The sequence below is a fragment of the Pelodiscus sinensis genome, chromosome 3 (genome assembly GCF_052426305.1).
Source record: "Pelodiscus sinensis isolate ZL-2025 chromosome 3, ASM5242630v1, whole genome shotgun sequence".
NCBI lineage: Eukaryota > Metazoa > Chordata > Testudines > Trionychidae > Pelodiscus > Pelodiscus sinensis.
Window position 1 is genome coordinate 100,424,132 of NC_143054.1, and position 25,206 is coordinate 100,449,337.

At 42.2% G+C, this 25,206-nt stretch overlaps 1 protein-coding gene across 1 annotated transcript; it reads right to left on the bottom strand.

Moving 5' to 3' along the window:
- Positions 1-1,732: 1,732 nt before the first annotated feature.
- LOC102448042 (p53 apoptosis effector related to PMP-22-like) lies at positions 1,733-22,381 on the bottom strand. The gene is made up of 3 exons (XM_006112722.5): positions 21,950-22,381; positions 3,444-3,587; positions 1,733-3,137 (listed from the first exon to the last, which is right to left on the bottom strand). The coding sequence occupies exons 1-3, from the start codon at positions 22,158-22,160 to the stop codon at positions 2,923-2,925; spliced, it is 570 nt and encodes a 189-aa protein (XP_006112784.1). The 5' UTR covers positions 22,161-22,381; the 3' UTR covers positions 1,733-2,922.
- Positions 22,382-25,206: the final 2,825 nt, after the last annotated feature.

Here is a 25,206-nt window from a genome sequence, read left to right on the forward strand (position 1 = left end):
CCTTCTTTGCAGAGAAGTCAGGAGCTTCCAATTCCCTTTTCTGTGCAGAAGCCAATGGAGTTTTAGCTGAAATAGGAGTTTAAAAAATGTACAGAGAAGCTACAGTAAACGAAGAGAAATATTCAGGATATGCTTCCAGGTGCTCACAGCCCCCATGATAAATGTTGAGCTAAGTAAAGCTAATCTGTACCTAGAATGCTTTATTCAATGAGAAGCAAAATCAATTACAACTGACCTGTTGACTCTTGAAGTCTCTAGTTTGATCTCATGTTTTTTTACATCCACATGTTATTCAATCCAGAATGATGAAGGAGGGCAGGGCAGGGAGGCAGAACCACAGTCTATGGGCAATGAAACCTTGTTTGCCCAAAATCTAGGGCTGTGTCTACACTGGCATGATTTTGCGCAAATACTTTTAATGGAAAAGTTTTTCCATTAAAAGTATTTGCGCAAGAGAGCGTCTATACTGGCATGTGATTTTACGCAAGAGATGTGCTTTTGTGCAAAAGCAACCAGTGTAGACGCTCTCTTGCGCAAGAAAGCTCCAATGGCCATTTTAACCATCGGGCTTTCTTGTGCAAGAAATTAACGTTGCCTATCTACACTGGCCTCTTGCGCAAGAATACTTGCGCAAGAGGGCTTATCGCTGAGCGAGACCGTCAGAGTATTTGTGCAAGAAGCACTGATTTTGTATGTTAGAACATCAATGTTCTTGCACAAATACTCGTGGCCAGTGTAGACAGGTGGCAAGATTTTGCGCAAAAGCAGTCTCTTTTGCGCAAAATATTGCCAATGTAGACACAGCCTAGGGTTCTGCTCAGATTTCAAGGGCCTCAATCCCACATAATTTCTTACAGAATTCCTTTGAGGAGACTATATTCCCGCCTCTTGTGTTATAGGCACTTCCTCTGGCAACCCAAAAACTACAAACTATTAATAGTGAACAAATTATTGGCGAGTTTCTTCCTTTGCTCCCTAAACAGATTGGCTCATCAGAAGTCTGTTGAATTTTGGGGAGTGGAAAATAAAGGATCAGGACCATTTCAACTTCACAGTATGGTAAACATCCATTTTTCAGTGTCCTCCATTGTAAACATTAGCCTTGAAATTACTTCTGTCAATACTTCTTTTCATCGATAAACTGGTGTTCACTCAGGGGGCTGACAGTCTTAGCAGGCTCTTTGGCAAAGCAGGTGGAGAAGAGGTGGAGCTGAGGCTAGCTTCCCCAACACAGCCTCACCACCACCCTGAGGGCACTGCACCATTTAAAGGGTCTGGGGCTCAGGCTGCCACCACTATCATAGTAGCGGTAGCAGTGGCCAAGAGCCTTGGGCCCTTTTGAATCACTGAGTCCCAGGGCCAGTTTCCCCATTGACACACCGCTCCGTTGGTGGGCCTCTGTTTGCCTCAGCATTTAATAAGAAAGTGATTAACATTGCAGGCCTAATAACTGTATCTCTCTACCCTAATCATTATGTGCGGTAGGTCTTCATAATTTGTAGACTCTCTTGGGTAAGTTCAGTGTCCTCCTGTGCATGTCAGCAGTGCATTATTGTGTTACCAGAATATAAATGAAGGATAATAAAGTCCCTTTAATATTAAATAATGCATTGGCGAGTTACTTTCCCACCCTCCACTTGCTTCAAAATTCTACTGCAATGGAGTGTAATCTCAGGTACTTTATCTCTCCTTTCCTTTCTATTCCCAGATAGAATTAAGTGCAGTCACCATGTTTGAAACAAGACACAAATGACCATCATTTATTGAGTATGGTTAACATCATGAAAATACCTGAAACAGCTTATTCCTAAACAAATGAACTGCATGCGCGTCAGCCACACTCTGCATTTTTATACAAAACTTTTTCTAAAGCTTTTGGCCAGGATGAATTCATTAATAATAATTAATAACATGGGTGGAGCCACAACACATTGGTCTATGGTGATTTGGACAGTGTTGCTGCCCATACCATAGGGCAACTTGATGAAATTGACATAACTTTAAAAGTTCCTCAGGACTCTGTAAATTACAGTAAGGGTCTCTCCAGTCCTCAGAGCAGCCCAGAATTTGAAGGGTGAAAGAGTGTCTTAAAGCTATTTTGTTTCCCTCCTGTAGTGTACTAATCTTGTGCTGCTCCTCTAAGTAGGGGCATAGAATCTCATCCAGGATTTTTAGGACTGCTTTGATTGCAGTGCACACTACACTGGGATAATACTTGTTTATGTTTTAATGGTGTTTGAAGACAGATTATTTTTCTTCTTACTTCTGGTTCACCTTTGACAATTTAGCTACTAAAATAGACAACAAAAATCACTGAATGTCATGAAAATGGCTTGTTAAATAAGAAAGTGGTTTTCTCTATTTCATCTCTGACTCTGTGTTATACTTTATGAATAAAAGAGAACACATAGTTATGAAGTGATGACTGAATTATTGGCAATAATGGCACAAAGTGGGTTGACAGATTTTGCAGACACCCAAATATCTTAAATTTCCAGGTTAAACTATTTTCCTTGGATGCTTTGCCTCAAAGAGCCAAGATTTGAGTTGTGTGGCCTCATAACAAATTCCCTGAGGCATGAAAGACCTTGTTTGAACATAAATAAAAAAGTAAATGCTTAAAACTCTAATACCAGAACCACTCTACACCCCTACTAGTGGGAAGTAATGGGACAATAAAAAAAGTTTTAACAGGTCAAATAATTAACCTTTACAAGCCCATATCAAAGAGGAAAATTCACAACAATTTAGATCTTCTATTCTATAACTCCAACACTATATTACTACTTGCATAAAAAAGTTTTCAAGCCTTTCTAGTAATTCTTGGTCATAATGCTCTGTAAAAATAAGATAGTCAGTATGTACCTCTGGAATCCAAATATCAAAACAAGAGTAAGGCACCTCTCCTGCTGTTTCTAGTATTTATGGGGAAGTATAAAAATATCTAGGCTTGATGTTGCCCCGGATCTCATCTTCGTAGTTGGGAAGGCAGCAGAAGAAGAATCCCAGGCCTATCTCCATAATGGTGGTGGTCCAAGCAAAGCCATAGGCCCAGCTGAACATATTGACACCTTCCATGTCTATTTCCTTTGTGAACATCACTGGATAAATGATCACGGCCATGATTGAGAACACAGCTGAAGAAAGAGAAAAGACAACCAAAAATAAAGTCAGAATGAGTAACTATATTGGTATCCGATATTTCTGTCTTGATTTTATCACTGGCTGACTTCACCTTTTTTTTTTTTTTTTTTTTTAGAGGTTTGAGGTTTTACTACTTGGATGGACATTCCATCAATTTTAATTGATATTTCTACATGCAGCGTGGCTATACAAGTGGACATAAACAGACTCGTTTGTTTGAAGAGTCAAATAAGGCTTATACTGATTTTACAACAGTTACTATTTTTAAAAGGCAACTTTTTCCTCCTACATAGTCTTACCAGCCACAAAGAGCAACCCTCCGATTCCTCGTATATAGCTGAACAGAAGTGTGTCGATGGCAAAGGCTATGATGGCCAGGGCAAAACAAATGACCAGAATGATAAAACCGATAAGGAAGGTGGCGGCAGCAGCTCTTCCCCAGGCTGAAATCAGAAAGAAACTCTATTAGGAAGACAACAATGCAATAGATTCATGCCTACCTTAAAAATTAACTGTTTTCATTTCAAACAAATGTGAGAAGAAGGTACACTCCAGAAAAGAACACAGACACCTACTCTCCTTTCATTGGTTTTTGAGTATACAGAGTGGTTCTGATCCAGCAGAGAGTTAATGCAGAAGGTATGCTATTTAAACAAACATTAATTCTGAGTAGGAATTTCAATATTAAATACTAAGCACTGAGTTAGAAAAAGCAGAACATAAGAACAGCCAGATAATAACCTTATCTTATTTCATGAATACAGGGTATTTGTTCAGCAGCTAGCAGGCATGACTCCACTGGTTATGTCTATCATGACACCGATCCATATTATGCATAGGCATCAAATGATGAAAAGGCTCTTCCTCAAAAACAACTTAAAATCTTCCATTTTAAAAACTGTCTATATTTGCATGTTTGGCATGATTTGGCAAATCTAAACATCAGACACAAACAACCAAGGATAGATCATGACCCTGAAATGTAATGTGGAGGGCACCTTTCATGTATGTTTTTTCCTCTTGCTCATCCTCCAGGTCTTTTAACATAGTGATGACTGCTTCACTTTCAGTAGCCATCACGGGAGATTACAGAAATAATCTGTGGTCAGATACTTTCCTCAGTAAGTACTCACTAAAATTAACAGGTGTTTGGATGAGTAAGGACCCAAAAATTTTTTCTGTCACACATAAGATCCTGGTGGATTTTAAATTCAGTCTCTGTCATGTCATATGTTTAGTTATAGCGATGTGTCCCAGACCAGTACAAATACTCTTGCTCTAAGTAAAGAACCTAAATGACTTATTGACTTTCACTGGGACTTGTGCTCCTCAATCACTTGAGCCCATCCTGAATCTATCAAGTATCACACAATTGAAATCAATGATCATTAGATGTCAAGGTGAATTCAGATCTCTCAGGCCATTACTCTTTACACTCCAGAATGCACAAAGTCTTCCAGAGCTCAGATGTTTGAAATACATGAGTGGTGAGATGATCTTTGGACTCAATGAGCCTTGGCTGGGAGAGGGAATACAGTTGTAGATGATATAAAACTACTCAAGGTAGTTAACTCTAAAGTAGGCTGCAAAAAGCTACACATGAATCTCACAAAATTGGATGAGTGTGGAACAAAATGACAGATGAAATTCAACATCGGTTAATGCAAAGTAGTGCAAAATGGAAAATATAACCCCAACTATATATATATAAAATGATGGGGCTAAATTGGCTGTTACCGCTCAAGAAAGAGACCATGGAGTCATTGTGGACAGTTCTCTGAAAACTTCCATTCAGTGCATAGCAGCAGTAAAAAAAAAAAAACTTAACAGAATGTTGGGAATCATTACAAAAAGGATAGATAATAAAACAAAACCATCATATTTCCTCTATATAAATCTATAGTTCACCCACCCCTTGAATACTGCATGAAGATGTGGCCACCTGATCTGGAAAAAGATATATTGGCATTGGAAAAGGTTCAGAAAAGGACAACAAAATTATTAGAGATCTGGAATGACTGCCGTATGAGGAAAGATTAGTAAGACTGAGACTTTTCAGTTTGGAAAAGATACAACTCGGGGAGAGGTATGATTAAGGTCTATAAAATCAATACTGCTATGGAGAAAATAAATAAGGAAGTGTTATTTACTCTTTCCCATAACACAAGAACACAGGATCACCAAATTAAACTAACAGCAGCAGGTTTACAACAAGAAGATGTATTTCTTCACACACCATACAGTGAACTTGTGGAACTCTTTGTCAGAGATGTTATGAAGTCCAAGACTATAACAGGGGTCAAAAAAGATCTTGATAAATTCATGAAGGAGAGCCCCATCAATAGTTATTAGCCAGGATGGACTGGGATGGTGTCCCTAGCCTCTGTTTGCTAGAAGTTCAGGATGGGTGACTGTAGATGGATCACTTGATGATTACCTGTTCTGTTCATTGCCTCTGTGGCACATAGCACATGCCACTATGAGAAGACAGGATACTGGGCTACATGGATCTTTGGTCTAACCAAGTATTGCTGTTCCTATGGTCTTAGGGAAAAATCAAGGCCAATTCTTGGCTTGTTTGTTTCATTGGATAGCATGTCCCAAATGTGCTTGGGTTATACTGAGTCATTTTCTTCTTTCATGTGATGTTCCATTAAATATGACAACAATGGCTTTATTATTTGCATACTTCTTGAAATGCATGTGTAAAGGTGGCACAATGAAAGGAGTACACACTACATGAAAGCAGCACTAGAATATAAGAAGTGGACTTGCACTCATCAGGGCTGCATTCTTTTTCTCCTGAAAGGAAACATACAAATTATGTGCAACCATGTTAATACAGTGTAGCATGAGGCAGTTTAAGACCTACACAATACAAGGATATGTAGACTATAAAGTTCACATAATACTGATACCTTATCTGTGCTTCTCACAGCAAGTATTTTGTTTGCTTTTTGGAGTATATCAATATACACTGCAGCTATTTCTGAAGTAATATAATAACAAATACTGGGAACTATACCAGAATAGAATTAATGCTGCAGCAAAAAGGCTGAAAAGTTGCTTTTACAAAGGCAGTTAAAAATTCTTCTCAGTATGAGAGAATCTATACTGCAAATAAACACCCATGGCTGGCCCATCTGTGCTGACTTGGCCTCATGGGATTCAGACTAAATGGCTGTTTAACTGAGGGGTAGACATTTGAGCCTGCATTTCCCAGGCTCTAGGTCCCCGTAAAAGGGAAGGGTCCCATAGACTAGGCTCCAGACTGAGCTCAAATGTCTATATTGCAATTCAGTCACCCCTTATCCCAACCTCTGTGAGCCTTAACTAACATGAGCCAGCCACGGCTGCCTGATTGCACTACAGACCAAGCTCTATATACCTTAGGATAAACCAGCTCTATGTCACCTTCCAGCATGGGAAGCCTTCTCACCAGGATGGGAAGCCTGTCAGGTGAGAGGATGTAGCCACTGCACTGCTATGCTTCAGCAAGCCGCTGGTGGTGTAATGTTTGGTCTGATCTAGTATGGATGTTCTAATGGTCCTTTGGCCTTTTAACTAGCTCTAACTTTCACAGCGGGCCAGAACAACCCTTGGCAATGCTGGTGATGGGGAGGGTGTGATGGTGGCAGTGAGCCATTCTCCTCCTCACTCACATTCCAGACCAAGCACAGCAAAATTGGGGGAGGGGGGAAGAGGGGAAGCAGGATTCTGATCCAATCCTCTGTTCTACCTCCTTTTCTCTGAAAAGTTCATTGAAGAATTTGACCATCTCCCATTGCTTTATGTTCCACTTCTATTAGTTACAGTTCACTAAATTCCCCCCCTTATCAAACTTTTTTCTCCCTTCCCACCCTCAGTGCCGGCTGAACCAAGTGACCTGAGGAACCCTTGGTGGTTGGCTAGAGAGGGGTGGGGGTGAGACTCTCTCTTCCACCCTTCTCCCCATCACTGCATGCCACTGACCAGGTTTTTTCTCCTGACAGTATTGGATATGCTTTGACTCCATATGAAGGTATAGTGGAAGAGGCTGGCATACTCTCTGCCTTAAGGGAGTTGGCCATATGGCAAGAACAAACATGTTCATTTCAGGATTCGTGCACCTTATGCATTGCTTAGTCACATAACCATTGTAAGTTTCTCATTCCATCTTCTGAAGAAGAGGAAAAATTTAAATCGAAATTTTAAATACTTAGTTTTGAAGATTTAAAGACTTTAAGATGCTGTGCTCAAACTAAATCTAAGCTGCAGAATGCTACGGTAGGGATTTAGTCTAAGAACAGACTTTTTGTTATTGAATTCTATTAACAATTTTTTTATATATCCTAATTTTTTGTTTGGAGAGAGACCACTTTTATGATGATTTAGATTATCCCAGGGCCAGATTTTGAAAGGGACCTAGCTGTCATTTGTCAACAGCTCCTTGAAGATCTCTGGTCAATGTGCAGCTGCAGTCAGAAAGCTAACAAAATGTTAGGATGAATAAGGAACAAACAGGAGAATTGACTTAGGCACTATAATGCCTTGATATAAATTAGTGGTACAACGTCCTTTGGAATGCGGTGCGCAACACTGACCACTTCATCTGTAAAAGGCTATTGTAGAATTGGAAGGAATTCCAGGATGAGTAATAATGACTGAGGGATTGGGAGCAACTCTTATGAAGAGAAATTGAAAATATTGAGGTTGTTTTCCTCAGAAAGGAACATAGTAAAAGTATATTAGCGATGCAAGGTTCACAAAAGATAGATCAGAATCTTCTCTCTCTCTCTCTCTCATTGTTCTTTTGTCACAGCACAGTGTGATCAATTCACTTTCAGAGGAAATCCCCGAGGTGAAGAACTTAGTAAGATACAAAAAAAATATCCAGTTACAATAATTAATTACAATAAACATTTTAGAAAGGATGTTAAAATTTGTATTTTGGGCCCTAAGCCAATCTTTACCTATCAGAGATCAGGAGAATACCTAATATGGGTCTGAATATCCTGTACATGCCTCCTATGGGTTTCTTACACTTGTCTCTGAGGCACCTAGCACTGGCCACTGGCAGAGACAGGATACTAGATGGCTACGTCTACACTGGCCCCTTTTCCGGAAGGGGCATATAAATTTCACTAGTCGTCGTAGGGAAATCCGCGGGGGATTTAAATATCCCCCGCGGCATTTAAATAAAAATGTCCGCCGCTTTTTTCCGGCTTTTAAAAAAGCCGGAAAAGAGCGTCTAGACTGGCCCCGATCCTCCGGAAAAAGTGCCCTTTTCTGGAGGCTCTTATTCTTACTTTGAAGTAAGAATAAGAGCCTCCAGAAAAGGGCACTTTTTCCGGAGGATCGGGGCCAGTCTAGACGCTCTTTTCCGGCTTTTTTAAAAGCCGGAAAAAAGCGGCGGACATTTTTATTTAAATGCCGCGGGGGATATTTAAATCCCCCGCGGATTTCCCTACGACGACTAGTGAAATTTACATGCCCCTTCCGGAAAAGGGGCCAGTGTAGACGTAGCCGATTAGTTGGACCTCATGTCTGATTTAGGATAGCAATTCCTATCTAGTCTTAGGTAACATGGGGTACTGTCATCAGCAGGGAGCTGCTGCTGTCACTGAGGGAAGAGTGCACCTCCCTTAGCCAGGCAGCTCTGAGCCCGAGTTCTGATCCTCTGGATGGGCAGAGCTTGTTAAGCAGCTATAGGGCTGTGATGCTGCACAGTTCAGAGGGAACCTTGAATTGAGACTCCCTAAATACTAGAGCTGGACGGGAAATGATTTTCCTGTCCTGAGAGAATTTTCAAAAGCTCTTGTCTTTGCAAGCAGGCAAGGTCTTTTTTTAGGACGGGTAGATCTTTTATTTCATGTAATGTAGGGTGAAGGAATGGTCTTTCTAGCTATTTTTGTTTGATTTGTAAATGGATAGACTATCCAAAAGAAAAGCTGTAGTAATAGTATAACTGGGAATCTGAATATTCTTTAATAAGGCAGGATTTCAGTCAAATGTGTGTTTATAGACTTTTATTAGGGATTCAAAGCTAGCTAGGAATGTTGCTGAATTTCTGATTTCCTGACTTACCTCCTCATGTATTCCAGTTTTACATACAGTTGAAAGGCTGCTTAATACTCAAGTAAACTTAATTGGTGGGTTAATGTCTGCTCAGTAATGTCTTCTGTTAAAAACCTAAAAACCTACACTGTTTTTTTTAATATTTGTTGTTCCACATGTTCTCTAATAACAAGACTTTGAAAATACACCTCATAGCCTAATTGCCTTATACAAAACAAACCGAGGATTTTTGTTCTTGTGTACTACCCCACATTGTGTACAAGTATTCACACCCACTGCATCCCATCCCTTCATTTATGTTCATCCATGGCATGGGCACTCCACTTCATATGAAATAACAAGCATCCTAGGCTTGGTTCATCAGAATAAAATCAAACAGAGCTCAGATATATATCTCCTTCTCTGATTGATAGGAGCACAATTCCTCAACTTTTAATTCCTTCTGCCCCAAAGCTGAATGCATAATCAGCATTTAAAAGAAAAATAAACCTATTATCAGCTGTTCATACATCTCAGCAATTATTTACATTCTTATTACATCAATGTAAGATGAGTTGTTCGTCAACTCAGCCCCTTTGATTTAAAAAAAATGGAAGCTGATATGAAATACCAAATCTGCATTGAAAATAGAATAATACTTTGATCCTAAGACCATACCAATACCAGAGGGCTTCCTGGTATATAGCAGTGAGTTTCAGCTGGCCTGAGCAACTGGGTGGGTCCCAAATCATTGACATAATCTGTATGTATTGGGTGTAAGGTATTACTTGCAAACTGGTTACATGCTAGTCATTAATATTGTTGCCTGGGGTATGCACAGGCTATACTTGAAAAACTATAAATGTGCTGGAAAAATGTTCTTAAAATGTCTTCGGCAGGTAGGGCTTTAGGCACCCCACACTAGACAGAGGAATGTGGTTCTGCCTGTTTGAATGTGTCTTCAGTGTAAATTGAGCAAGGAGAGACAATACAAGCCCATGTATCTGAGAGGTAAACAAAACCATCCAACTAGAGAATGCAGGAGACAGCCGCCTATCGCAATGGGGCAAGGAGAGGGGACTGCAAGAATTAACATATTATCAGGTCCCTGGTGGGCACAAATTAAGCCCCAAGTAGGCTTCCTAACTTTGGAAAACAAAGATAAACTTTGAGGACATAAGCCAGGGGTGGGGAACCCTTTTTGGGTCGGGGGCCACTGACCCACAGAAAAATCAGCTGGAGGCAAAAGAAAGCAAAACAAAAACAAAACAAAACCCTAAATCCTCACTGACCTTGCCCCTGGCTGAGACACTCCCTACATTCTCTTCAAACACCAGAGCCTAGTGGGGCCCAGGCTAGTAGATTTTGTGTGCTCCAGCCCTGCGGGTTTCCCAATATGGGTGCGGGGAGTCCTGAGCCTTGGGGGCCGGATCCAGGCAAGCTGCGGGCCTCATTCGGCCCCCAGGCCTTAGGTTCCCCATCCCTGATACAAGCAGACAGAAAGAGCTATGCTGGCATCTGTTTTTGAGGAGACAAAGAAACCAAGCACTTTGGGCTCTGTGTTGGATCCTGGCTAAGCAGCCTGTGGTGAGAAATCTACTTTGGACAAAAGATTCAAATTTGTTTTGGTCTCAGAAGAGGCGGGGCCTTGGGCAGAAGAAGTGGGTCTGGATTCGCCAGCCTTCCATGCCGTTCGGACAGTGGCACGTCCCACTCCCTGTCCCTTATAGCAGTCCAGAGCATGTGGCACAGCACTCCAGTGGTGATTTAAAGGGCTCAGAATGGCTCTTATAGAAGCAGTGGCGACAGCTGACAACACTGGGCCCCTATGAATTGCTGGACACTGGGGCAACTGCCCCTTTTGGCTCCTCTTCCCGCCATCAGTGGGACTGACTGGTCTCACTCTATAAGAAATAACCAGACTGGTGGAAGCCAGGGTGAGGTCACTGTGCTGTAAGTAGGCTGCCGGTGTGAGGGCTCTGGGCCAAGGCTGCACAAAACAAAATGACCTAGGGTTACAGCGTTGAGTGACCAGTCACTTACTGGTCTGGGTTGAATCCTAAGTGTCACAGATACCTTACTCTGCTGTACCTTCCTGCTAACCCAAAAAATAGAATGACCACGTGCACAACTATATTTTTTCTACCACTTCACATTTTTTCTCAAGCATTGCCTATATTCAGTCATTAATGAGTTCAGAGAATTTTTGTTCCATAGTTGAAAGGAAGAGAGAGTGTCATTTGTTTGTTTTTGGGAACTGATCCTATACTCAACTAACATGGATTTCCAAAGCTGATGCTTCCCATTCAGGCTCAGGAAATAATCCAAAACATTTGTTTCAATTTCATACAAACATAGAATGCTTTGGCTGTGTTCACCCTTTTTTTCTTTTTGCAGATGTCCTAGACAGGAAGTTATTGGCAAGAATGTTTGCTGGAATAGCACATTTTACATGAACATGGGAGAATGTTCGCAGGAAGAAAATGTGAGTATCCACATCAGAAGACTTGCTAGGGGTTTGTCCTCACTGCAAAGTTAAACTGAGTTATAACTCAAGTGTTGCCCCTAAGACAAAAAACCCTTAACTTGAGCAGGGAAGGGGGAGACAAATTTTCTGGACCTCTAGGCAAGGCGGAGGATGGGGGAGAGGGGGGGAAGCTCCATACTCCTAGAAGGGGTGGGGCCTCAGACAGAAGGGGCAGGACTGGAGTAGGCAGCCCTGAGTGCCACTTGGAGCACACCACATCATGTCCACCCTCTAGCACTCTAGGAGCGCTTTAAAAGTCAGTAGTGTCAGCAAGAGCCAGGAGCCCCGGGCCCTTTTGAATCACTGGGCCCGGGACAGGTTGCTTATAATTGCATTCAAAACTATCTATGAGCACCCTCTTCTCCTCGAACCCTCCACTAGAGTAGAGTGCAAGGGATACTAGAGCTTCTTTCCATCCTCCCCTGCATTCTAAAACATTCTGGAGAGGAGGATGTGGAACTTGGGTAGCAGGTTCATCACTGGATGCAGCAGGACTATGAGAGCCAGCTGCCTTTCCTGAACCTCAGCCAGATGTCTCAACATGTCCATTTGCTCCTGCACACAACATCTCCTCCTGTGTGTTACATTCTTGTTCCCTGCATGCTCTCCTGTCCTCTTGCTTATTGTGAATGCTATCTGACAGTACAAGCCCCCTTGCATTGAGCTAGGGCTTGCCAGTCTTGGAGGAATGCATGAGCTCATTGAGTATGTCCCCCCAAGTCTTCTTTTTCCACCTTCTCATCTGAGATGGTCTCTGTGCTGGTGTGGAGGATGCACCCACAGACCAGGCGCTACTCACATGTGCCACTCACATTTGGTAAAATTTGGCCTTACATCTCTATATGGGCACTTAACTAATTTGTAGAGGTACTGAAGATCACTTATCTGTTGCAACTGACCTCAGCTATGGCTTTAGATACCTAAGACACTCATATTTTAAAACATCAGCCTATGTGTCCAGTCAAAACAAACACAACACAGCTCCTGATGTGAATAATGAATGCTCCAGAGCTGTTTATTGTTTGTAACCTATAGATACAGAATGAAAAACATTATCTGGAAGTATTCCGTAAATAGTTTCAAAAGAAGACTACACGCAAGAAAATTTAAAAACTGCTTATAGACAATTTGCTAACGGAAAGGAAATGTGAATAATTTGTAATGTTTTGAATTGAATGGTAATTAACATAAATGTTTTAGTTTAAAAGCTTCATTTCACAGTAGAATATTATGTTGTGCAAATTATCTTCATTTGAACAAGAAAGAGCATGTTAGCTTGCTGCTAATACTATTTTTGGTTCCCACAGAGTTTCTGATGCTGTGTATTATATGTCAGACATTCATGCCTTTATAATCTAAGGACATTTCCTTCACCTGGTAACTTTAAAGTTCTGAAGGTCCAGAATTTGGAATTGGAATTGCCCTATAAAAATATCTGTAAATGGCAAAAGGCAGCAAAACATACTATATATTTACAGAACACAACTAAATACAAAAGGAGGATTCCAATCTAATAAAGTTTTGGGCTTACATCATGCAAAATCAAAGCGCAATGCAGTGCACCAGTTTTTTTCATGTATTGTAATAGTAAGACTACGTCTACACAAGCAGGCTTGCAGCTGTATATATGAAGCTGTAAGATTTCTCATGTAGCTACTCTTGGTGCGTCTAGACTACATGGCTCCGTCGATGGAACCATGTAAAGTAGTTTACTCGACATAGTCAATGAAGCAGGGATTTAAATAATCCCCGCTTCATTAAAATAAAAATGGCTGCCGCACTGTGACGACAATCAGCTGATCTGGCACAGCGCAGCAGTCTAGACGTGGCGCGGTCAACAAGGGAAGCCTTTGTTGACCGGTCTGGTAAACCTCATTTCACGAGGCATACTAGAGCGGTCAACAAAGGCTTCCCTTGTCGACCGCACCACATCTAGACTGCCACGCTGTGCTGGATCAGCTGATTGTTGGCACAGCGCAGTGGCCATTTTTATTTGAATGAAGTGGGGATTATTTAAATCCCCGCTTCATTGACTATGTTGAGTAAACTACTTTACATGACTCCGTCGACAGAGCCATGCAGTCTAGACACACCCTCTATGCCCAATGAGCAGAGGTAGCTCTTTTTGTAGAAGATGGTCTCCTGTCCACATAGTGCTGTCTACACCAGTGCTTCTTAAGCAGGGGGTGGGGTTTCATGCTTTTGAGCAAAATAAGTTTTGTGGATATAAGTGGTAATGTAGGCAGCCTAACTGCTGGTAATCAGGGGCTTTTCAAACTCAAAACAGACTGTTTCTCTTTAAAAGCAAACAAAACTTCTCTTTCTTGTCATCTTTCTATTTCCAGACAGCATTAGCTACACACCTAATCAATACATTTATTGGAAAATCTTGAGTCCACAGGTTTGGCATGCCTAAAAACTCTCCTCCCTTTGAGGGGAGCAGTTCAGTTTAGGAAGAATTTCAACTTGAAGAGTTTTTTGTTCGGCTGTGCGGGTTTTCCCCACCCTTTAGGGAGCGGTTCAGTTTCTCTCCTCAGCACACACACTTGACATGCAGGAGCTTGACTTAGAAGCCAAGTCCAATAAAGCTTTATGCTAATGAGGGATCTTCCCTGATGCTTAGCACTATGAAGGGAGCCACACAGGGTGTGGAAGAATCATCAAAGGGAGTAGCAGAGGAGTGAGTTAGGTATTAAAAGTAATTTGCATGCCAATGACTCAAAAAAAGACTTGGTCGGGAGAGAGGCATTGAGTACCCACAGTTCACACCAATTTCAACAAGAATTGTGGGCTTCCTCAGAATCAGACCATAATTATACAGGTTTCCATGCAACAGAAAATGGTTTGCCTCCTTGAGTCTATTTTGAGATACACACCTTTTCCAAAAATATCTAGTTAAAATGTAACGTATTAATAAACTGATCAAGGTAAATAATGTCAGTTAATCACAAGATAGCATGTTACAGCTGTTTTCTAGCTGTTACTACTTCAGGTTGAACCTCTCTAGTCTGGAACTTCCTGGTCTGGCAACATCCATGGCCAGCATGGTTTTAGTGAGCCAGATGTCTGCTGTTATTTAGTTCTAATTTACCCCAAAATGTTTTCTAAGAGTCCAGGAAGCAGTGGAAGTGTTGTTAATGTTAGGGACAATATTGACCTCCCATGGCCTGGCAAATTCTCTGGTTCAGCACTGGTCAGAGAGGTTCAACCTGTATTTGGACAGAAGACCTTGTCAAGGATTAAAAATGATCTGATTAAACTAAACTACAGATTAAAAGGGATCTTCTTTTGTAACTCAGTCTTACAAACAATGATTATTAAGCAAAAGATTAAAGTGTGTCCTTTTTTCCAAAGCTTCTTCTCACTCTTACATTTGGCTGAAGCACAATAGATTTACATCTCATTTTGAAAAACAAGAGGTTTTGATCAGATAACTCTTACTCTGCAGTATTTATCATACTGTGAGCAAACTGTGTTCAAAAACCTTGTTGCGACTAGCCTTAATTTCAGAGAGGGAATTTCTCTGGGTAGGGAGTGACTGTGAATCTGGAGCTAATTTTCTGATAGAAACTAAATCCTTCCCACCCAAGAAACAAAAAAGTCTGAAGGGAGAGACATGATGCTGTTTTCTCATTTCTTCTCCCTGTGACTCAACAAGAAGAGGATATTAACCATTTTTGCTTCTGTACTGTTATTGGCTGTTGATAAGTTGGTTAACATGTGATTGGGGATTAACCGCAAGTGTCTATGTCATAGTTGTATAGTTAAGGCCAAATTCTGGTATTTTTACTCAATATTGAGGCTGCAAGGTCTAGTGAACAAAGTACTGGATGAGAATGACGGTTATATTCCTTTTATATACAAAAGGAAATATTTCTGCTCACAATGCACAGTCAACCTGTGGAACTCCTTGCCAGAGGTGTTGTGAAGACCAGGACTTTAACAGGGTTCAAAAAAGAACTAGATAAATTCATAGAGGTTAGGTCCATCAAAGCTTATTAGCCAGGATGGTAGAAATGGTGTCCCTAGCTTCAGTTTATCAGGAGCTGGAAATGGATGACAGGGGAGGGATCACTTGATGTTTTGCTGTTCTGTTCATTCCCTTTGGGATCACCTAACATTGACCTCTGTTGGAAGACAAGATACTGGGGTAGATGGACCTTTGATCTGACCCGGTATGGCCTTTCTTATGTACTCAGTGCAAATAAGCCTACCATTTCATACTAAATCTGAAGGACTCAAACCTGCATTTGTCCTATGCATGGGATTTTTCATTGAAACTGATGCAAGTTTAGCTTATCCAAGGACTGAATGCAGGAGCAGCAAGATATGAGAAAATAGACAAGTTGCATGTATTAAAGATCCTTTCATGTTATTGTGCATCACATTCAACTTAGCAAAACAGAAGCAATCATATTCCAGCAACAGGTAACAAGCATGTTCAGACTCATCAAAAGCCTGAGGCACAATACATTAAACATTTAAAAAGTGGCTAAGACTGTCAGAGGCACACCTTGTTCTGCAGAGCTCATCAGGAAAATGAAAAGGTGTGCCAGCTGCAAGCATGTGTTCACAAACCGCAAGCAGAGCCAGTTCCCACACAGACACAGTCAGTATTGTGGTTGTCATCTTTTCACCCCGCCTTTTGTCAAAGCTCAAGTGTACTATCCTTTTCATTAACTTTATATTATCTGAAGTTTGCCACTATGGCACTAAAGTATAGCTTGATGTTTTACTGTAGCTTGTTCTTCTTTTTTTTTTCCTAGACCCTCCATACTAAACTAAACTTCCTTGAGAATAAAAACAACCTACTTTTCACCAGCTGGTCTCAGTGACCTTCAGACAGAGGAGATTTTTTTCACTTTAAAGTTATATCAAATTACTTACTCTAGAGTTAAGAATTTTATATTAAAAAAAATTGTCCTCAATGGAAAGTAACATCTTAAAGTAAGTTTTCAAGATTGGATAATTAATGAATTTGGGGTGCCCTATTTGATACACCTATGGTCTAGTTTTCAGAGACACTGAGCATGCAAAGCTACAGATGAAGTCAATGGGACACCTAAAATTAGTAAACATGTTTTTAAAATATGGGCAGTCACCATTTGATGTCTCAGCTTCTCCATATATAAATAGGAGATTGTATTTGCCTATTGTGTTGTGAGGATTAATTCACAGGTGTTTGTAAATTGACTGAGATCTTCAGTTGGAAGGTACTATAGAACAGTACTGCATTTGTTGCAAAAAATACAGAAGAAGGAAAGATCATCATGAAAAGCCCCAAACCAGTCAGGACCAATGTTCCTTTTAAACTGCACTGCAGCATATAGCTTCACTGATAATTAATCAGCCCAGCTCAAAGGAGCCCTGAGCCTCTGACTGGGTGAGGCTGATTAATCACCTGTGAAGCTGTGCTCCTGGCACTTAGAGTTAACACTGGCCAGCACTCTACATTTCATGGGCCCAGATCCGCAAAGGAATTCAGGTACTGCAAGTGGGACAGTATAGTCCGATACAACATACCAGTAAGTTATTTTTAGCCCGTACAGGGTACCAGAAAGACTCCCTGACAGTCTTTCCCAACTCCTCCACTGAGTTGCTGCATGTCTGTGTATGGGGCTAGGACATGGGGGAGGGGTAGGACTGGGAGTGCGACAGCAGCAGGAAAAGCTGGCTGTGTTCTGCTCCTTTCCACATTTGCTGCCCCTCTCAGGGGAGACAAATGCAGAACTCCCAGCCCTGCCTCCTCCAGCCCTTACACAGGCACCACAGCTCTGTAGAGGGGCAGATGCTGGGAGTTCTGCTCCTTCACCCACTGGGAGGGGTGCAGTGAAAGGAGCAGAACTGCAAGCAGCCTCTCCCATCAGGTAATGTGGGATAGGGAGGAGAGGTGAAGAGCGTGAGGGTCCTGGGTTGGGGGAGGGGCAGAGTCATGTGGGTGGGCACACAGGAGGTCAAGTGGCCTCCATTTCCTGGTGTGCCCTCCCTTCCCATACTGGTAAGAAATGTTGTTTACTTGCACCACTGTCTGTAACACTGGGCCTTGCAGAACTGAACTTTTAGGTGCCTAGAAAATCGCAGAAACAAACGGCACCATGCATGCCAGGCCAAAAAAAAATTACCTAGGCAAGGACCTGCCTCACAGCTTTTAGCTTAATGGATGTTGTCACCCAGGATGTTGGAGGTCCCTGGTTTAAGTCCCTTCTCACTTGAAGAGCAGAAGGAATTTGAATAGGACTCGGCCATCTCATTGTTCAAACCAATAAGCTATAGAATCATTCTAAATCTTTGACAGGCCCAATTTATATTTAATTATTCACTTGATTAATCAAGGTGGAACAATGTTAATAGGTGAGACTGAGGGAGCCCACATCAGAATATTTCATAGCAAAATGTCTACTAGACCACTGACCTTACAGAGATGACAGATCCCTGTTCAAATCCCTTCTACCCCTTTAGGAATGGATAGAAACATCCTGGGTATATTCCCTAACCACAGAGGTAAAGGATATGAGGGAGGTCTGCCTCCTCTCCCCACAGCTGCATAGTATGAACTCTCTTGAGGAGTGGGATCAGATGATGTGATCAGAGGCTACCTGCCAGGTCAGGCACACAACTTAGGCATCCTGTTGCCTGTCTTTCTTGTTGTCAATTCTTCTGTGAATCACTAGACACTTAGGCAGGGGTTCTCAAACTTGTGATACCGTGACCCTCCTCTCAGTTGCTCCTGACCCCCCTCTCCATTGCTGCAACCACCCTCTCAATTGCTCATGACCCCCCGGGGGATTGGACCCACAGTTTGAGAAACGCTGCACTTAGGCCTTGTCAATAATGTTGGCATTTTTTGTCACTAAAAGTTACTATCTTTTGGCAACAAAACAGTGAAAGTGTTTACACTGCAATGTGATTTTTGTCAGGAAAAACACCCAATTTTGGTGACAAAAAGCTTCCAGCCCTGAGAGACATTTTTTATTTTTCCCTCCCTTCATCGTCAACAAAGAGCCAGTGTGGACTCTGCTGTTTATTTTGTAGAGAGAACTGACTTCCACCAGTATCGCACAATGCTTGCCCTGATGACTGTGCTCAGTGTTTTGTGATCTCTGCTGCCCTGTAGGCATGTACCCCCCCCTTCCCTTTCAAAGCTCCGGGAAGTATCTGACTGCTTAGTAAGCTGCTCCATTTTGGGAACAAACAAAGAACAAATCTTTGGAATGCTCTTATTCTGCCCTGCTAGGAACACAGACAGCTGCTGTAGGGGAGGGGCTGGAAAGACTGCTGTGCTACTTTGACATTCCTTAGCATGGACTGCTCACAGAGCTATGAGAAAATCCCAAAAAGCATGGGGATCAGCTCTGCCTTCCCACAACACTGCATTGTGGGATTCTTACCCACATTGCTTTGCTCTGTCGACAGGATGCTAACAATGTAGGCATGAAATGTGGACAATGAGACACAGAAAATATGGTTTGACCAGTTTTTACTTTTGGTGACTTTTGCAGGTCAGCAGCACTTTTGTCTCCAAACCTTCCCATTGTAGAGAAAGCCTTGCAGTGAGGCCAAAGTGCACTTGCTCAGACAGGAGATATGCACCCACATGCCTACAGAAAAGCTGTAGCGTACATGTTCAGAAAAAAACTTGAGCCCCCAATGAATTTAGGTATTACAGGATCAGGCAGCAAGCAAGTGAGAGTTTTTTGGCTCATAGTGATATGTAAAAATGGGACAGACTCTTGAGTCTGTGGGCCAGATGCTAAATATCTTTGAGGATTGCATCCCAGGGGCCTAGGAAGAAAACTGTACCATTGTGGAACTGATTAATAGAACATTAATATGAGGTTGGGGAGGGATCCCCAAAGGAAATAAGGGGTAGAAAGTAATCATGTGAACATCAGCACTGATGAAACTCCTGAGAGCGGGCAATTCAGATGAAAGTTCCAGCAATGGTTAGGCCTAACCAGTGGTACATGGAAAGATTTGTTTTTCATAAAGAGGTCTATTAAGGACCAGGAAAGTGTTGTGAAATGCTAACCAAAAAATGCTCCAGTCTTGTACTAGGTGCTGGACTCTCTATATATCTTCTCTATTTCTGACCTCTATCTATTTGACTTGGGGGTTGGGAAGGGCTGGGAGGCATTGCGCCTCCATTCACCACACACTCTTCTGAGGTTCAAACGCCATCAGGCATCATGTGGGTGTCCAGGAACCAAGACTGTTAATCCTCCCTTTCCCCCACTCAGGCTATGTCTAGACTGCAGGCTTCTTCCAGGAGAAGCTTTTCCAGAAGATATCTTCCAAAAAAACTTCTTTTGAAAGAAACCATCCACACTGCCAAAGCACATCGAAAAAGTGATCTGCTTTTTCGACAGATCGTGTCCACACTGAATGGACACTATCTTGCATGTAAGCTGTGATTCTTATGGGCAGAATGGCCACCAGAGCTCCTGTGCTTTTCTTCTTTCCTCTTCTTTCGAAAGAACTCCCTCTTCGCCGTCCACACGAGCCTTTTTCCGAAAGTGCCCTTTCAGAAATAAGCTTCTTCCTCATAGAAAGAGGTTTACCAATGCTGGAAAAACCCCTCTGTTCTTTCAATTTTTTTTCAAAAGAATGCAATTTCAGTGTGGACATAATTGAAGATTTTTCAGAAAAAACACTGTTTTTCTGAAAAAACTGTGTTGTATAGACATACCCTCGGTGTTTCCATGTGTTTATCACTGGGTTTGAATCTGACCCTGGAATTTATTTTAATATAGTCTTTTGTGGGCTGATTTCCTGCACTTTTAATACTAACTTAGCTATGTTATCCTTTAACTTCTACTATCTTAAAAATGTCTGAGTCAGAACAGATTTAAAACCATTTTTCTACTCAGTTATAAAAGATCAGCCATTTATAGGGTCGGATTTCTTAGAGTTGTCCTGCTGCAGCATGTTCGGTGAAGATAATCTATGCTTTCCTGTCAACATAATAAATCCATCTCTGTGAGAGGCAGGAGAAGCTCTCACCAACAGTGCTGTCCACTCTGGTGCTTAGGTCATTGTAACTTATATCAATTGGGGGAGGGGCTTATTCACGTCCCTGATTAACATAAGATAGACTTAAGGAAGTGATTGTGTGGCCTTAGAAATGGAAAAGGCCTGTTAAATTAAGTCCACTGGTCTGCTGATGCAGAAGACAGTCCCAAAACAGATCAAATAGCAAGCATGCTTGAAAAATTCCACTAGACCAGAGAAAATAATATTTTTCTTACTAGTGAATTAAACACCATTATTTTTTCATTGCCATTGGTCAACGCATAGTAGGAAAGTGAGCACTATTTATGCATGGATGGTACATTTTCATGATAATTTTGGAGGGCTGAACCAAATGGACACTAAGGGTCTCTTTCTCTACTGTTGTGAACCTTGCACAGACATTTACATATGTGGAAGGAAGGTAGGTGCAACATGCTACTATTCTGACTTGCTAGTATTTATACACACTCTTTACACAGAGGTAAATAAGAATATAGGCTGCAAGAATGCAAGAATATCGTTGAGAAGGGCCTTTATGACTTGAATTAACATTATCTAAGTGACATAATGCGAGACCAAACTTTTATCAAAACTGCTCCAAGTATGAAAACCTTAATTCAGAGCCATTTCAAAGAAAAACACATGTACTCTTTTTAACTTTTGTTTCCTAAGCATGTCACAAGAGATGTGGTGTGCCCCCTTACAATTTTAGAGATACATTCTGCTACCTGATGTTTATTGTGGATATGTCTGCTTCACAACTCTTTTTTTTTTAATCTCAACATTTTCTTGCTAGTGAAAGACAATCCATTTTATTAAATCCAGGTTTGCCCATACAGCTTGTTATTTATTATTTTATGGACTGGGCCTGCAAAAATTATTCACTTCTGGAAAACGGAGCTTGTAGGTTATTAGTTATTTACAAAGAAATTAATCTCACATGGCTCATATATTCCCCACTCTACATTTCCAAATATATCTTTGTACCATAAAAATATGTACCATCTAGCCCTGTGAAAACTGCAATAATGCCTCTTTTCCCTAAAAAAGGTCACCCTTGTTCTACTCTTCTTCCAAAAAGCTTAATGTATTTGAATGGTGAGCACTATTTTATCCCACCAAATTGTTCTACATAGAGAACTTTCAAACACTAGAGGCATGAGCAGAGTAGGGGTAAACTCGGTCATGTGACCTCACTCAGTAGGGGCTGCCACCCCCATTGCAGTCACTTACCATAGTCCATAAGGGAGATGCACTTCCAGTTGGGATCATTGTCGAACTTTGTACAACTTTCCCATAACGAGGCTTGATGCTGATAGGGCAACGTCTCCGACTCCAGCCAGCCTTTGCCGGCCAGTGCAATGAGGCCAAAGATGACCGCTAAGCCTAAGAGCAGAGGCAAGATCCATCTGCACCTTGTGTAATCGAGACCATACTGCACCATCTTGTGGACTGGTCAGTGGCTTCTCAAGAGGACAGGTGAAGAGGCTGGTGAGCTTTTCTGCTACTGGCTCAGTAGCGTGGGACAAAGGAGTTTTATGAAGGCTCCTGGGAAGAGTGTGTGTATCTGTTTGAATATGTGAGTGAAAGCAGCTTTTTAATCAGAACAGACACTGTAAGAGGAAGCTCCACCTAAATTCCAGTGACTAACAGCTGAAGCTGTAGCAGTAACCTGTTGAGCTGCAGAGAAACTTGAGGGCTGGGTTAATCTGGCTTCTCTTTCCTCTGCTGATTAAAAAACAAATCAGGCTCCATTATACTCCCTGGCCCCAGGGGGTTAACCCTTTTCTGGCTTTCACTGGAAAGAGCAATTTGCATTAAACAAAAGCAACAAGGAGTTGGGTGGCACGTTAAGGCTAACAAATTAGGGCATCCACTTTTAAACATCACCCCCTCAGATGTTTGAAAAGAAAAGAAAAAAGGAAGGGATACAGAGGGCTTTTGCAGAAATGTGGGGATGGCACAAACTACATTGAATGTAATGTAAAAAATAAATATGACATAACAGTTGTACGCATTTTATTGTTCATTTTGTATTCATTAAACTCTTCAACTTTTTTCATTTAAATGGAATGGAAGAGTCACAAAAATTCCAGTTTTCTGTGGGTCCCAGAGATCTTGCTATAGGCATACTGTATTGCAAGGTCCATTGTGGATTAGAGCATCCATTTTTGTAGTGTGGGCTTGATGCCTAATTGAATGCCTTTGTCTATGAAGCTGTGACAGGGCAATCAAGGTTGAATGTTTCTTTCCTGTTGAAATTGTGGGCTTTCTATCATTAAGGCCCCAGGTGGGCAATAATTTTTGATGGGGGGGCCACTCCAAGAATTTGGAAAGTGGTTAAGGGCCGCACTCTTCCATGGTATTAATCAAGTGGATGCGGGGTCTGAGATGGAGGTTGGGTAAAGAAGAGAGGTTGGGGTAAGGGAGGGAGTTTGGGTGAAGGAGGCACTTGTGACCTGGGCTACTGGACTGGGGTGCAGGAGGTAGGATTGTGACCTAGGGCAGGAAATTGGGGTACAGGAGGGGTTTGAGAGATTTGGGCTAGGAGCTAGGGCATTAGGGGACTGTGATTTTGGGCAGGGGATTGGGGTGCTAGATCTGGGAGAGGATATGGGTACAGGAGGGGGACAGAGGATTTGGGTTTGTGGAGTAGGGGACAGAGAGTTGGGAAAGGGAGGAGCTGGAGGTGCCAGAGGCAGGGTCTAGTCAAGAGACTTACCAGCCAGCAGCCCATTCCTGAATCAGCCTCCCTGCCTACCAGTGTTCCCTCTAAGCTGCACAGCTTCACGGATGATTAATCAGCCCTGCCCAGTCAGTCAGCTCAGTGCACAGAGCCCTGAGCCTCTGACTGGGCAAGTCTGATTAATCACCTGTGAAGCAGTGCTGCCATGCAGCATAGAGAAGGAGTACGCAACCCATGGGGGGTTGCAGCACTGGGCTGGCCACCACTTTTTCCCCCAGTTTAGCGTATGCACGGCGGGGGCAGAGGGAGCAGCCACGCTTTTTTTTTTTTTTTTTGCTCAACCAAAATTTCCCCAGGGGTCGCTCCGCGAAAAAGGTTGTGCACCACTAGCATAGAGGGAACATGGTTGCCTGTCCTGCCCCCGCACAGGCAGCAGCCATGTGCTCTGGAGCCCTTTGTGCTTCGTGGCTGCCTGTTATTGAAACAGGCAGCTCCCATTGGCTTGTTTCTGGCCAGAAACCGGCCAATGGGATTGTGCTGGGGGTGTGAACAGTTCCTAAAGCTTTCCCCTCTCCCCTCCATACTCACAGTTTTTAAAGAAAAACTGCCCCATAGCCCTAAGGTAAGTAGGGAGCCTGCCTGGGGCTCCCTGCAGCATCCAGGGCTTGGTGGGCTGGATATGGCCTGCGGGCCATATTTTGCCCAGGCCTGATTAAGGCCAAACCCATGACTAACTGGAAGGGTGAAATCAGACAATGTGGGTGGGGGCCTGCATTCTTGACTGTGCAGTTATTTGTTTAAGATTCTTAACTCTCTTGTGTGTATTGTTAAGAGAAAAGTGTCTGATCTTAAGAAACTATTTGGCTTTGTCTGTGTACTTGCTTTGCCGCCAGAGTGTCTCTGAAGAGATAAAACCAGAGCTCCCACACCCAAGAGGATTTAGGGGATGTGTTTACATAGCTGGGGGCACATCAGGGCTAAGGCATTGGTTCTGGCATGTGCAGTTAAGAAAGTTAGACTGCAGATTCACACTGCCCAAGAAGAGTGACAGAAGTGAACTCTGTACCTGAAGTGCCCTTGAAACCCAGGAATCTAAGATTATGTCTCCACCACAGCCAGGATCAACAGAGTAGAAACTGATGCACCAGTGTCTAGGAACACCCCTTTCTGCATCAATTTTCTATGGGGGTATGTGATACTGTATGGAATTTGGGGAACACTTTGAGATCTTCTGAATATCAGTATGTAGAATGTCAATGAGTTATGCCATGCAAGATATTTGCAAAAAATATTATAATCTGCCAAATATGAGCATCTCATTTTGTGTTTGTGTCATCCTTTGTATTTTGGGTTATGGCTATATCTTACAAAATTTGTGCTATGCTTCTGGGTGACACTCACTGACAGTTTGATAACGCACTGCCTCGCCTGATTGTTGGCTCTTCAAGGACCATCAGCTTTTCAACTGGCCCATTGAGAGAAGACCAGTAATACACACTATGACTCAGCAAGACATGTAGGGGCATGTCTATGTAAAGACCTTTAAGGCTTCCAGGCCATGTGCTGGGCAGCTTGCATTTGGGACAAAGGAAACAGAAGGCACATGGCAAAAGGAATATAAAAGGAAGAAGCATCTTCTCCATCTAGTCTTCATTCCTGCTTCCTACCTCTGGTGTAACCTTTCTACAAATGAAGGTCCGAACAAAGAACTGAATGACCCATCCAAACTGTGGATGGGTTCTAATGGGAATTTTAAGCCAGCAAATTCACCAGCACTGCTAAGAATCTGATGGACTTTGAAGTC

Excerpts from the sequence above, each read along its gene's own strand:
- LOC102448042 (XM_006112722.5), bottom strand. The coding sequence starts at position 22,160 with ATGGTGCAGTATGGTCTCGATTACACAAGGTGCAGATGGATCTTGCCT. Across the intron at positions 3,588-21,949 it reads CATCTCCCTTATGGACTATG|CCTGGGGAAGAGCTGCTGCC; the intron begins GTAAGTGACTGC and ends TTCTGATTTCAG. Across the intron at positions 3,138-3,443 it reads AGGGTTGCTCTTTGTGGCTG|CTGTGTTCTCAATCATGGCC; the intron begins GTAAGACTATGT and ends CTCTTTCTTCAG.